The 14,682-nt window shown below is 36.7% G+C and overlaps 2 protein-coding genes across 3 annotated transcripts; one reads left to right on the forward strand and one right to left on the reverse strand.

Annotated features, from left to right (window-relative positions):
- Window positions 1–5,715: 5,715 nt before the first annotated feature.
- On the forward strand, window positions 5,716–6,857 carry LOC117281419 (uncharacterized). Its single transcript, XM_070178169.1, has 3 exons — window positions 5,716–6,082; window positions 6,183–6,312; window positions 6,764–6,857. Exons 1-3 carry the CDS (start codon window positions 5,716–5,718, stop codon window positions 6,855–6,857), a joined length of 591 nt encoding a protein of 196 aa, XP_070034270.1.
- An 839-nt stretch (window positions 6,858–7,696) lies between these two features.
- Window positions 7,697–14,299, reverse strand: LOC104116040 (probable lactoylglutathione lyase, chloroplastic). 2 transcript variants are annotated; one of them, XM_009626808.4, is made up of 9 exons: window positions 13,964–14,299; window positions 11,480–11,684; window positions 11,254–11,378; window positions 11,084–11,148; window positions 10,642–10,854; window positions 10,464–10,511; window positions 8,701–8,808; window positions 8,205–8,345; window positions 7,697–8,099 (listed from the first exon to the last, which is right to left on the reverse strand). In XM_009626808.4, the coding sequence occupies exons 1-9, from the start codon at window positions 14,103–14,105 to the stop codon at window positions 8,058–8,060; spliced, it is 1,089 nt and encodes a 362-aa protein (XP_009625103.1). In that variant the 5' UTR covers window positions 14,106–14,299; the 3' UTR covers window positions 7,697–8,057. The 2 variants fall into 2 exon arrangements, with proteins under 2 accessions (XP_009625103.1, XP_070033187.1); XM_070177086.1 differs by having other exon boundaries at window positions 13,967–14,228.
- Window positions 14,300–14,682: the final 383 nt, after the last annotated feature.

Consider the following 14,682-nt stretch of genomic DNA (forward strand, 5'->3'; position numbering starts at 1 on the left):
TGAAGGATATGTGATGACATGGTGAAACATCCTCCAATTCTGCATTATCCTCCATTGAAGATGGAACACCATTCTCGCCTTGTACTGTAACATGATACGAAGAACCCACACTTTCTTCATCTTCGTCACGTTCCTTAGTGTAGACCACAGTATATGTCTTTACCTTCAGTACTTCTTTGCATGAAACCACAAGTTTTATTTGTCGCCTCATTCTAGAAGGAACCAAACTTTTGAAATCCTTAGAGATCTTCTAAATTTTGGGCAAAACAGGTGTTCTTATGCTTTGAAAATTTCTCTGGAACTTATTCCCCTTCTTTAATGGACCCAACCTCTCAAACACGGAAGTCCTCACAGTTGATTTTCCAAGTCGATCAAAGACAGAAGGCTTGTTAGAAGCGGCAGATTAATCTTCTAAAGTGATATAATTGCTGCTCGCACTTCTTATGGAGATGCGCACTGGTGACGGTTGCTTGTATCCCAAACCTTCACGCGGTTGTCTCGTCGCAGCTTCTGATGGTAGCTTCCCTAACTTTGACGGCTCATTAGGATTGTATCCAGCTTTTACAAATAGCCTGTAAGCGTTATGATCAAAACCTTTATCTGTTCTCTTTATAGGGAGCGCCACATTCTGCAAACAATTTTGGACCACAAACCCTGCAAGCGGTATTGAGGACGACTTTACTGCCTCAATTCGTTTGACCGGAAGAGTTAACCCATTTAGCATGTTAATTTAGACATTAGATGATTCACCTTCATCTTTCTTTTTTTTAGGGACGTATTGTAGCGGAGGAGTTACTTTCTTGCCGTGAGACACAATGTTCCCTTTATGAGACTTCTTTTGGTTGGGGTGTACCTTCTCAGCAACAACTTTGGTTTTGTCGGCAACCACCTCAACTCTCTTAGTTGTGGACTCGTCATCCTTGTCATTCATGACATCATCAGCTTTTAGTTCCTTTATAATGCAGTTCTTCAAGTAGAACTTTGCATCGGCGAAGTGTGACTCAGCTTCGGTGAATGGTTCGTCATCAGCAATTATCTTTTTCTCGACTTCACCTTCGTAGTATTTCAAACATTGATGGTAAATAGATGGAATCACTTTATTCTCATGTATCCAAGGCCTTCCAAGCAATACGTTGTATGAAGTCTTTGCATCGATCACATGTAGCCATGCACTTGATTGCATATCTTCAATAGTGATTCCCAGTCTGATCGCGCCTATGGCTCTTTGCCCCCTTTGGTTGAATCCTTGGATCATCACATGACTTTTTGAGAGTTCGTTCATGGGAATACTAAGTTCTTTCACAGTGCGAATTGGCAAAATGTTCACTGAGGATCCTCTATCAACCAAAATTCGATTTACCCTTTCATCATGCATATAGCCAACCAGGTACAATGGGCGGTTATGAAGAGTGTCACCTAGCAGAAGATCGTCATTTATGAATATGACTTTTTCCTCACAAGTATTAACTTCTTGAGAAGTGGACTCGATGAGATTTTACGAAGATGGTGCCAATGGTAGGTCATCACTATTTTCTTCCCCTTCGTTAGCATGGCAACAAGAGGCATCAATACCCCCATAGGAAATCTTCGTGCGGAACCAACTTGGTAAAAACTCCTCCAAGGTCACTGGATGTCGTGGCTTTTGAGGGTGGTGCACCTCCACTTTTTATTTCTTTAAGTGCTTAACTAGATTCCATCTCCTTGGTCTTTTTACCATCATTTTCCTTGTTGGTTGTTCTACTGATTCTTTTCGTGGGCTCCTTCTATGGTGCCTATGACGAGTCACTAACGTCCAACCTTCATCATCCTCAGGTTGATCGTCTTCAACTTTGTTGTTCTCCAGTAATTCTTCATCTTTACTTTCTTTAAAACTACATAATTCGTCTGGACTGAATGAGCCAAATGTGATAGAGACTTGGTTTGCGCTTGCTTTCTCATCTTCAAGCACGATCTTCTTTTCACGAGCCAAGTCCATAACTTTGTCCTTGAAGACAAAGCACTTCTCCAGAGGGTGGCTCATAAGTCGATGATATTTGCAGTAATTTGGGTCATCAGTTTTCCCAGCTTCATTTGGCCGCTTCATCTCTGGAATCTCAATGAGATTTAACTCGAGGAGTTCTTCGAAAATGGTTGGCACATCAGAATCCAGAAATTGGTACTCTTTCTCTTGCATTTCCTTTAGAGTCAACTTTCCACTTGGCTTATCTTGAAACGAAGTGGATTTCATACTCTGCTTTTTGCTCACCTTCGTCGTGAACTTCACAGGTGGTATGTTGACATTCATAGCTTCTTTGTTTTCAGATCTTGGTACAAACTTGCTCCATTTTCTGACTTCTTGCTTGTCGTTCCCTTTGCGAGGTTCATAGATGGGCAGCCTTTCATTTCCAGCGGAGGCCATGCTCAATTCCATGTCATGGTCATGAGTTGCAAGTTCTTCAAATATGCTAGGCTTGATACCTTGCAAGATGTAGCGCAATCCCCAATGCATGCCTTAGATGCACATCTCTATGCCAAAAGCTTCACTAAGCATGTCTTTACAGTTGATGCTTGCGTTCCTCCAACGATTGATAAAGTCGATAACTGGCTGACCCTTTCGTTGACGAGTATTTGTGAGTTCCACCATGCTCACAGTGCGCCTTGTGCTATAAAAGCGATTGAGGAACTCTTGCTCTAGTTGATCCCAGCTATCAATAGATCCCGCCTCGAGGTACGTATACCAATCAAAAGTATTTCCTTTTAGCGAGCGGACAAACTGTTTGACAAGGTAATCTCCATAAGTCCCAACATTGTTGCATGTCTCAACGAAGTGCGCCACATGTTGCTTTGGATTGCCTTTACCATCAAACTATTGAAACTTTGGAGGTTGATAGACAACATGCATCTTCAACATATAGATCCTTGCAATGTACGGCTTTGCGTATGTAAGGGAGGACTTGGTAGCAACTTCATATTTATTCTTAATCGTTCCTTCAATGAACTCCTTCAGTTGATCGATGGGAATCATCCCTTCAGATGAGACAGGGATAGCCTTAGATGCTACTCGTATCGGGGGAGAATCAATCTCTGGAACTTCTGGGAGCTTGCCAGGTGCATGGGTGGATTATTCTTCCATCAAGATTCCCACCTTGTCTGTTAGCTTGTCAATTCTAGCATCTTGATTTTGCATGCACTTGATCAAGCCAGCGATTGCTTCCGTCAAGTTCGCCAACTGCTCTTCCACAGATGAAGTGTTTGTCACCATAGCTTGCATGATTGTTGTAGATGATAGAGAGTAGCATGGATTGTCACACTGATTGATTCTCTAATGGCTCATGCTACACGGTGTAAGTGGGGAGGATCCATCACTTGAAGCATCATCATCTTCCTTCACAAACGAGTTCTTGGATCCGGAGAGGTCAAGAAGAGCAAGAGTTTTCTTAATCTTTTCAGCAACATCGCTTCCTCCTTCGGGTACGTTTGTGGAAGATCTTTCTCCTTTTGGGGATGAAGATCTGAAAATAAGGGTTGATGCGGACGACACTTGGGGTGCTTGTTTTCCTAATAAGCTTGCTTTGCTCCTCGTAACTGGTCCAAAGCTTCCAAAGGTAACATCGAGGATGCTTTCCACATCAACATAGAACCTAGAATTAGCAGCCTTGGTAGAAGTTGAACTGGAGTTGATTTTCTTTGAAGCCATTTCAATGTTCTTGAACTTTGGTGATTTGAAAAGTTGAGATGAGAGGTAGAGATTTTCCCACTGGGCGTGCCAGAATTCGTAGAAAATAAATTTGCGTCAGGAAAATAATCGAGACTGAAAAATATTGCAACAATCGTAGTATTTTATTTTAAATATTTGAGTGTACAATCTCTATGAATCCTCTGATTCTTCTTTCCAATAGTAAATAAATTCAAGGGCCTTTGAGCTTGATCTTGAATCTATATTTGTTTCCACGAATGATGATCTTGAATTCAACTAGCACGAACTTTGATTTGAAATCGTACTCCTTGAATCTTGACTTGTTCTTCGTTCTTGAGCTTTAAGTTCTTCGTTCTTGAGCTTGAACTTGATTTCTTGAACTTGAACTTGATTGCTTGATTGCTTGATTGCTTGAAGCTTGAAACTTGTATAGAAATTTGCGGCGTTTGATCCACGAGCTTTTTTTTGCTTCTTGTTATAACTTCTGGTGTCTTTTCTGGGTTATGAAGACCTCTATTTATAGTTGTGGAAGGGAGGAATTATGAAAAGAACAAACTCTTTCCGACCAATCAAATTGAAGTGTGACAATGCCGTATTTGATTGGCCAGAACATGTCACTTGCACACGTGGCGCGGTTTCAATGGCCTTTTAATGTGACTTGGCATGCCTTATCATCTTTACACGTGGCATGATTCTATTAGCTCTTCCATTTGACTTAGCGTGCCACGTCATTTGACATGTGGCATTGGGCCTCTAGGAAGATGACATCTTGGGCCTAATGAAATGGGCTCATCGCTTGTGGCCCGATTAAATGGGCTAGCCTAATGAGTTTGGACTTATTTATTTAACTCATCTATATTGGACTTATTTAATCAATCCAATTATATTAGCCCATAATATTTTTTTTATTATTTGGACTAGTATATTTAAAATATAATCCATATTATTTATTGAATTTGAATCCGATAAATTTTACATGCCTACAATTAATTTATCGTTAAAAAAATTATAATTACCTAATAAGTTACCTAATTGTTTAAATATGTTTTACTGTCTTCCATATTAAAAATTACACTAAATATATTTTTCACTTTAATATAATTTCAGAATAAACGAATACTTCCTAAATTTGGGTCACATTGTGAGTTATATGTAAGAAAATATTGGACAAAATACAAAATTTGCCGGTCAACCGAAACTAATTGTATTTGCTAGGGCCATAAAGTGTATAAAATATATACTTTTATTTTGGTAAATATGGACAATTTTATTAAGTACCAACGCAAGAAATACAAAACCCATCTAGACTTACTCAGCCCTGCTGGTTTATATGTACATATTTCTAATCGACCCTAGTAAAAATAATAAAAAGGGGGGCCTTAGTCCTTAGAATCGAATTCTAAACCGGCGTGGTGCTGATGGATGCTTCTGATCAATAGAACAAGAAGAGGACCAAAAAGAAAGACCACCAAAAGTAACGACCACCAAGATAGGCATAGTAATTCGATCTTTTGATCACCCATTTTTTGAAAACTATTTTAGGTGGCTTCCGCCTTACATACGGAAGATTGGATTGCCTGAATCACGAGTCTTATATATTTATATGTACATATTTCTAACCGACCCCTAAAAAAATAATTATATGCTTTGCTAGGGAGGCGGGTTTCCATTTCTCCATGTAGCCGTAGTCCCTCATTACCTCAAGCTCCATAAAATATGTATATTATATGTATAGAGTACACACACATATATATATATATATATATATATATTTTGTCGACTATTATTTTCGAGAAACTAAAAATATTCTACGTTCAAGAAAAAAAAAAGGTAAAAAGCCCATCCAACCATTTGGGTTTCTTCTGCCCTAATCATAAAACCCTTTGGGCAATAGAGAAGCACTAGAAGTACTACTGCCGTGTAGTTTCTTCCTCTCCAAGAAACTACAATCTCTCTTCCTTTTAATAAGTCCTCGTCCTTATCACACTCAGCAGAAGAAGAAAAAATCAGAAAAGAAAAATCTTTCAAATAATTCAGATATGGGGGAACTAGAAAGAGAAGATATTGCTGCTGCTTTACTTCTTTCTTGGTTGAAATACACTGCTGTTAGTAAGCAAGATGTCCAAAATATGGCCACCATTTTTTATGAGAAAAAAGAGTCCAAGAAATTGCAAAAATCAAGAAGAAAAATTTCAAAGCCAATTCCAAAAAAGATTCGAATTTCACCCTCTACATTGACAAATTTACCAAGTTTGCCCCCAGTTCAGAATTTGAGAGGAATAATTGGTACTATATGTAGTGATCCTTTTCAGAAGCAATTGACAAAATCTGATGTTGATGAGCATCAGGGGAGGCTATTATTGAACAATGAAGATGCGAGGAGTAAATTATTACCATTATTGAATGGTAAAAATGGTGAAAATCTGGCTAATGGTGTAAAAGTCACAACTTTTGATCAATTGTGCAATTCTTATAAAATGACTTTTAAGACTTGGGGAAATTACAGGAGTTGTGCTTTTAGGAAGTTGGAGACAGTTTGTTAAAGATCATAAGTTGAAAGAAAATGATTATGTTACTGTTTGGATGTTTAGACATAGAGAAAGTGATGGCCTTTGCTTTGCTATAACTTGGAAGAGGTATTTAAGTGAATATTAGTAGAGGGGCGGGATCATTATCCCGAGTTTCTAAGGCTGCCACTTGGTCCTAAGGTTGGCTCCAGATGGATTTCTCGGTCGTCTCAAAGTAATTATATTTAGTATATAGTAGTATTAGTCTAACAATTGATTAGTCATTAGAGTATTTTAATTTTGATTAGTTATTAGTTAGTGATTATCTAGAAGGTGGAATTAGTAGTGTTATGTTTTTCTGTAGGGAAGTTCAAATTTTGTTTGGTCCTTTATGAACAAAAAAGGACAGATGAATTTTCCTAGTTGAAAGATTGAAGTAAATATATATATAAGAATAGTTTCTAATATTTGTATAAAATTTGCATGATTTCTGAGTGTTTTATGACTTGTGGATATTGTCACAGTGTGTTGAAACTGCATAAAAGTGAGTTTCAAATTTACAATGCAAGTTTAATTGCAGTTACAATTATCATCTGGTACTCAAGTTGAGAGCTTTCTTCTTTGGAAAGGGTCACATTTGCTCATTACTCTTAGAAATTGAGCTCCAAGGCTAATTTTAAAGCATTGAAGGGGAGTCTTGGTGTGACTGGTAAAGTTACTGTCATGTGATCAAGAAGTCATGAGTTCGAGCCGTGGAAACAGTCTATTGCAGAAATGCAGTTTAAGGCGACATACAATAAACCCTTGTGATCCGACTCTTCCTCGAAGGTTAATTTAAAAGCATTGGAGGGGAGCCTTGACATAACTGGTAAAGGTGCTGCTATGTGACCAGGAGGTCACGAGTTCGAGTTGTGAAAACAGCCTCTTGCAAAAATGTAAGGTAATGCTGCGTACAATAGACTCTTGTGATCTGGTCCTTCCCCAGACTCCGCGCATAACTGGAGCCTAGTACAATGGGCTGCCTAAGTTAATTTTAAAGCATACTGTAAATTTGGACATCTTTTCTTTGAAAAAAAATTGGACATGAAAATGAATCTCTAAGTGACTAGGTCAAATAAGAGACGAGGAATCAAGTGACAACGTCAAATATGAGACGATTTGCTAACGACAAGAATATAAGTCAAGCAAAAGTGCAACGAAAGGCAAATTTGAACCTATTATAGCAAGTTACCATTTTTGCTAGATTACCAATCAAGCTAATTACAAATGATTTCCTTTAATCACTTTTACACCATTTGTGCATAGAACTTTTATTTACTATTGAACAAAAACTAAACTTGACCTGTTTTTTCATGGCTTCCTCTACTCTTGAATTCTGATTCATGCCCAACTAGAAGGAAATCAGATATGGCTTTTATATTCACTTTTTTTATTAGAACAAAATAATTGACCACAACACAATAGTGGAACTTGCAACTGGAAACTGACTGATCCTCGGTACCTATAGTCCAACTAGAAGAAAAAGAGTTAAATGAACAATTGAAATTAGGGATTGTACATATTGGAAATAGAGCACTACTAAGTCCTCACTTTGCTAAAACTATTGATTCCCTACTTTGCAAAGTTTTCCAGTAAGAAAAGGCAGTAAACTTATTACAAAAAGCACGTAGATTTATGAGTTCATGCTTCTATACTCTTCTAATGCTGGTGAAGCCACAACTTCTGTAATTTTATCCACAAGATGCACAATTTTAGGCTCTTTTTCATGGTAGTCCCTTTGTATCATTTCGGCCAAAGGCGAGGAAGTAATTTCGATGAAGCATCAATGTCCTCAAGATGTTCCGTGTATGCCAACTATTTCTTCCGAAAACAGCTTACTCCAATTCCTTGAGAAAATCTACATTGTCAACAAAAACCTGCATGTTTTCCAAAGATGTTAGACTTGCGTATTCAATAACAGTAGAACTTACGATTAGAGAACTAGGGGGAAAAACACATAGTTGTAATGTTAATAGTATTACCGATTTCCAACCATCAGGATCTAGGCATGCTACAATCTTGGTGCTGATACCAGGTAGCGGTCCTGGTTCCCTCGTAATCTTTCCACCACACAGTCTGATTGCTTCTGCGGTCTTGTACACATCATCTGTGCCTATAGCTATCTGTTGGCAGATGTGTAAGTCAGTGAACTTTGGATGGAATGAGTAAGGAATCAAGCTACAAGTCTCGTATACGAAACACACTACTTCTTTTTCTTTCTTTCTTTCTGTTTTCATTGATAACAGAAAATATTTGCTCTAAAGGGACGCAAGCTTGGTTGATTCTTGAGTGTACTTTGGTAATAGTATGAAAGATCTAATGACCGTAATTATTTGTCCACTCAAGCCGTTGCAAGCAAATGATTTTGAAAGGCTTTGGCCATTTTTGGTTATAGGAATTTAACTGGTTCAGATAGTGTGCTACCAGTATAACATATGACATGTAAAGTAAAGGTGCTACTAATATATGGAGTGCTACCTGTGCATATGCATTTCCCTTGTCATATTCAGTGACACCATAATTATATGTCAACTCCATCACAGAACTCGTGTCTTCTGGACCATATCCCAGCATTGCTATTGTATACTGCAAAATATAACAGCTTGATAAGACTTTTGTATCAACAAAATACACAATGAAATTTCCATCCATTGTCTTCTATATGCATGTTCATTTAGTTTGATAGAAGTTGCTTCAAATCAAGCTACAAATTTGTCATGTCATGAAATTTGTAGTACGGCTGGTCACAAGAAGAAGGCAGTAGAAGTTAGCAATCTCTCCTTTCTATGAACACTAGTTAGTAGTTATTGTTTCAACTATGCTAACCTATTGGAAGTTGCAAATCGATATTTGAATAACTGCAAGGGCAACGGATATGACGGATATTATCACGGCGTGCTCTTAAAACACAACTCAGATATAAAGAGCAACATATTCAGTTCTGGCAAAAATAATATCTGCTCCTCCATTGCAAAAGCTTGACAGATTCAGCCTAGTAAAGACAAGCTCACCAATCTTCAGCCTCATTCTTGGTCACTAATTTATGTTTTCTTACTGAACAAAAGTCACAAGATCAGAACCTTGATATAAAACGACTAATATGCCCTCCAGTCCATTTTATATGACGAAGTTTAAGATGTTAATTTGACCTATAACTATATTAGTGACAGTAGAAGAAATATCTTCAAGCAATGGTTGAAATATTAGTTTGAGAGATAAATATCACATCAAAAGTTTACAATTTGAGTAGTTTAATGAAAGTTGTGAAAGTTGTAGAGAACCCGAGTGGTGTCAAACATCTTATCGTCTCAAAATGAAATGATTGTTATATAAATTCAGATAAAGTGCCTATAAGTTCAGATCTACCAAATGCTACCTTTTTTTGAGTAGATAATAGTCAAAAGAAAAAATATTTTGACTCTTCAAATAGTAAATAAGTCAACTTCTTCATTTTAGTTTTATTTTTTTGCATTAAAGTATAATTAATTAAATTTGTCTCTACAATATTAAAGTTTATATCACCACATAAAAGAATATTGTATTAATTAGTATAAGAAGTCAGTTCAATATGTACTGATATTGGATCGTGATACAGCCATTGAAATCCTGAAACTTGTCGAAAGGTACAATAATTAACCTTGCTATCATCATCCGCGGAACTGTATCAAACCCTTTAGGATGTTGGGAAAAGAAACTGTGTCACATATAATGTGATGCAGGAGCATTAAAAAAAACAGAGTGGTCATCAACACTTACAAAAGCAGCATAAAAAGGAAGTCAAATTGAAGTACTACTACGAGTAGACTTTGAACCATGCACATTAAAGAATAGCATAAATAGCAGGTTTGCACTAACAATTGGCCTAATTGAAGTACTGCTACAAGTAAGACACAGAAGCCTACATTTTTTTTGTTTGTTGGGGGGGGGGGTTAGTCATTTTCATTCTGTCCAGCCACATCTGTAACTGCCATTTCATAGAACAACAGGGCAAAGATATTCCTCCTTGCTTGAATTGTTTCTTGAGAGAAAGCTTGCTTGGGAAAACACCAAAAAGTATGGAAATGCATCAGAGTCAACCTATCTCCACCGTGCAATATAATTACATATGCATGATGCATTCCGCTAACTTATCTTCTTACTAATATTCCAGGCAAGAGGTATTTAAGCTGCATACACTAGGTCAAACATCCATGATGATTTCATTTGTTATGCTGACTGTTTAAGAAAATCTGTCAACTTACCTTGTATTCCGGGTTGTCACGTGTGCGGAGAAGCTTCATACCATAAGCCTGAAGATCAAATTATGGAAAGTAAGGATTTCCGGCTAACAAAACTGAACCTTGCAGTTCAGCTAATAAGAGCACAAGACTAGCAGAAAGTACAATAACAACAATATTTATGAAGTCGTAGTAATCTTACCTTCTCATAAAAATTTATGGCGCGGTCAAGATCTCCGACTCGAAGCATTACTTGGCATAGGGGCTCGGGTGTTGGACCCCTCTCTAAAAGTTCAAACTTGTAACCATCAGGATCTTCAATAAATGCAATAACTGTCTTCCCTCCTTTAACAGGACCTGGTTCCCTGCTTACTTTCCCTCCCTTAGCCTTTACGAGTTCCACAGTCTTTGAAACCTAATGCACACCCCACAACCAGGCAAGTACTCAAGTCATACAAAGATGCAATCGTTGAAGATGTAAAAGATGAAACCTGAACAACAGGGTTATGCAAATAATACACCCTACTTTAGCGACCAAAGACAAAATGCAGTAACAGTTAAGCAAAGAAAGGGCCTTTCGAGATATGCAAGATTATACATTCTATGTGATATTCTTTTCACTCTCTGTTTATAGAGGAACTTACATCCTCTACAGCAATTCCGAAATGGCCAAACCCAGATCCGATATCATACTTGTCAACTCCATAATCTGATAGTGTCATAAAATGAGAACATTAGATTCTGACAGTATAGAGCTTGTAAAAGAGATACTTACCTGTAGCCGTAAATATGTGAGTTGTTTCCAGAAACTTACTGTATGTGAGTTCAATAACAAAATGAGAGTCCTCTGGTCCATATCCTAGAAATGCATTTGTGTATCTTTCCTCAGGGATGTCACGCTTTCTCAATAATTTCATCCCTAAGCACTCTGTATAGAATCTGAACACAATTACGGACGGTTAGAAGAGGCAGTTAAAGAGAATAAGATCGTGACTTTTGAACAGAATTAGATTAGCAAAATACGGAGAAGATATTTGTACTTTATCGTCTTTTCAAGGTCCCCAACACGGTAAACTACATGAAGCATTCTTCTCTTGTCCTGCTTGACCCACTCTAGGACATTTTCTTGGGTCGTAGCAGTGCTTGCATGTGCCATATTTCCCGCAGCACTGACCGACAAACCGCCTCCCTTTTCTCTTAACAGCTTAGAAGCTTTAAGGCCAAAAGATTGCAACTGTGGAATTGCTGCAGAAACATCAATATTATTAGGTAAGCAAATCTCTTACTAACGGAGACACCCTAAAATGCAGGGATACAGTAGAGTCTGAAGGTCAACAGATTTAAGCAACAATTTCCACCTACAGCATACAAATCGATGGCATTCACTGGTGTGCTGGTGAGCAAATCATCATAAAAAAATTGACGTCAAGCTATCTTATTGTCACTGTTTCAAATTATTGTAAGTTATATCCTTCTTATCCCCATGAAGACAAAAGCTCACACTACTCTCGGTGCAAGAAACAATTGTAGAGAAAGAGTAAAATAAGACGTCTTAAAACAGAAATACTCCAGCACTAACCTTTTTAAGTTTACTGCAGCACATGTTTCCATGTTAGACATCATCTAAGGGTGGTGCTCGTATGGTTAAATGCGGGGTAGTGGATTTATTAGTGCATAGAGGAGCGATCACTTATTCTAACTACAGAACTGCCACAGTTCAGCGAATTGAGGTATGTCGTTTGATGATAGAAGCGATGATTCAGTTGAAAATTATGCTGTCTGAAAAGTAGAACCAGCAAACTTTTAAATGAAAACAACAACAAAGAGAGTAATCCCCTTCACTGAGACTCTAACCCCAGAAAATTGTGCTCTTTTATTAATATATGAACCAGAGATGAAAGATGTGACTCTTAAATACAAGATCCAAGCCAATGGGAAATAGAAATGTAGTAAACCACGTTAGCTATACATTTTTTAGCTATACATTTTAAAGCATACGACTGGCATAAACGATTTGACTACAAGTATTTATATTTTCTAAGTAGACTGCATAAAAATGACATTAGCGCTCTAATTTTCTATGAAAATAATAAAATATTTGCTCCTAGACCAATGAAACTAATCGTAAAGAAGAAGAAAGTTCAGTACCAAAGACAGAGATAAACTACTATTTTACGTCAATCAAAGAATGTTAACTATCCATATAACAATTTCTTAAAGAGTAAATTTGGCCCCTTCAAGAAAGGTTTTGTTAATATCACAGATACTGACAATTCCATCATAGACTAGAGTAGACACATCAGCAATATGCCAAAATCACATTTCCATGTTCCACATGAACATATAAGTTTTTCAAGAGACAATGTTATCAAAGAAAGAAACTTCTACATTCAGTAGCATTACGACATTTTCTTTAACCTCCATCCTGCAGTAGCGGAACACATCATAGACAATTCCATCATAGACTAGAGTAGACACATCAGCAATATGCCAAAATCACATTTCCATGTTCCACATGAACATATAATTTTTTCAAGAGACAATGTTGTCAAAGAAAGAAACTTCTACATTCAGTAACATTACGACATTTTCTTTAACCTCCATCCTGCAGTAGCGGAACTAGGTGCAGAAAAGGGGGTTCAATTGAGCTACTTTCGCCGGAAAATTATACCGCGCAAATAGGACAAAAAAGATTTTTTTTTAGTTATCTATAAATTGTTGAATCCCCTTAACATAAGAATAGATCCCAACTATCACATTCTAGTTTTTCTTTTTTTAATCCCCTTGTATAAATTCCTAGCTCCGCCACGGCCACCCTGCGCCACTATACGATACTTCCTTGTGCATTAAATTGAAAATAAGCACAACATACTACAAGATAATTTACATTTGCACAAAGAAAATACCCATAAAATCATAACTGTATACAGGTATTCTAGTGCACATTTTATACTACAAAATGGATACATACAATAACTGGTCATAAATTGAAGAAAAACAAATAGAACCAAACAAACAAGGATTCAATATGAGCACTTAAAGAAAAAAAATATAAATTAGGTACATAAGAAATTGGACAAGAGTGGGTTGCTCTAGTGGTGAGGACACTCCACTTTCAACCAATAGGTTGTGAGTTCGAGTCACCCCAAGAGCAAGGTGGGTGGGGAGTTCTTGAAGGGAGGGAGCCGAGGGTCTATCGGAAACAGCCTCTCTATCCAGGGTAGGGGTAGGGTCTGCGTACACACTATCCTCCACACACACAACTAGTGAGATTATACTGCGTTGTTGTACATAAGAAATTGGCCATACGTTGAAAAAAATATGAATTTTATATATACTGAATTTAACTGAGATAGCAGGTTAATTGCCATTTTTCACATATACCAATTACTAATATTTACCTAGAGATTTACATAATAATTTGACTTGATTGTATAAATATAGAACCTAAACTCAGAAATTAAAAGGGGTTTAATATTAAGGGCTGAAACGAAAAAATAATAATAAAAAGATAGAGAATTTACCACTACCCAGATGAAAAGAACCGAACTTTCGTTGAGAATTATGAGAAAGAAGCGAAACACAGAATCTTGAAGTCCCAGAAAATTTATTTAGGGATGAAAGTGAAGGCCTAATTGAAGAGGCCATAGGTATTATCCTCACCATTTTTATTTTATTTTTTAATGTAAAGCTGCTTTTTTGCAGCTGTTTATGAGACAAATGGCAAAGGCTGAAAATGGGGAAAGAAGAAATGAAGATTTGATTTATGTGGGAATGAAGTGTGGAGCTAAACTAAAGAGAGAGAATATACAAAAAACAAAGAGTGATTAATTTGATGATGACTAAGGTTGTATGATTGCGATGGAGAAGAGACACGAGATTTCACCTCTTCTATGTCTTTTGATTTCAAGAATAAAAAAAAGATATTAGTCCATTTATTTTTTCTAATTATATATATAAATTATATATTTATTATATATAATTATATACATATAATACATAAGTTATGTATATATTATAGTTTCATCGATTATTTTTAGTTTAAGTGATTGAGTGAACGACTATTTAGATTAATTATTCAATAAAAAGTTTCAAAACTTTAACTAAATAGTCGCTCACCTAATCGCTTAAACTAAAAATAGCAGGCGAATATATAATTTACTATTTATAATCATGCATCACATCTATATAAATGTATGTAATCATTGTATAATTTATATATATACTAGCTAAAAAAAGTAAA

This window comes from Nicotiana tomentosiformis, chromosome 6 (genome assembly GCF_000390325.3).
Source record: "Nicotiana tomentosiformis chromosome 6, ASM39032v3, whole genome shotgun sequence".
Taxonomy (NCBI): Eukaryota; Viridiplantae; Streptophyta; class Magnoliopsida; order Solanales; family Solanaceae; genus Nicotiana; species Nicotiana tomentosiformis.

Bases quoted from the DNA above. Each gene is read 5' to 3' on its own strand.
- LOC117281419 (XM_070178169.1), top strand. From the start codon at position 5,716: ATGGGGGAACTAGAAAGAGAAGATATTGCTGCTGCTTTACTTCTTTCT. The intron at 6,083-6,182 runs GTAAAAATGGTG...GGGAAATTACAG, and splicing joins ATTATTACCATTATTGAATG to GAGTTGTGCTTTTAGGAAGT. The intron at 6,313-6,763 runs GTATTTAAGTGA...GTTTAATTGCAG, and splicing joins TTTGCTATAACTTGGAAGAG to TTACAATTATCATCTGGTAC.
- LOC104116040 (XM_009626808.4), bottom strand. From the start codon at position 14,105: ATGGTGAGGATAATACCTATGGCCTCTTCAATTAGGCCTTCACTTTCA. The intron at 8,809-10,463 runs GTAAGTTGACAG...TATATTTTGCAG, and splicing joins GTGACAACCCGGAATACAAG to TATACAATAGCAATGCTGGG. The intron at 8,346-8,700 runs GTAGCACTCCAT...ATCTGCCAACAG, and splicing joins AGGGAAATGCATATGCACAG to ATAGCTATAGGCACAGATGA.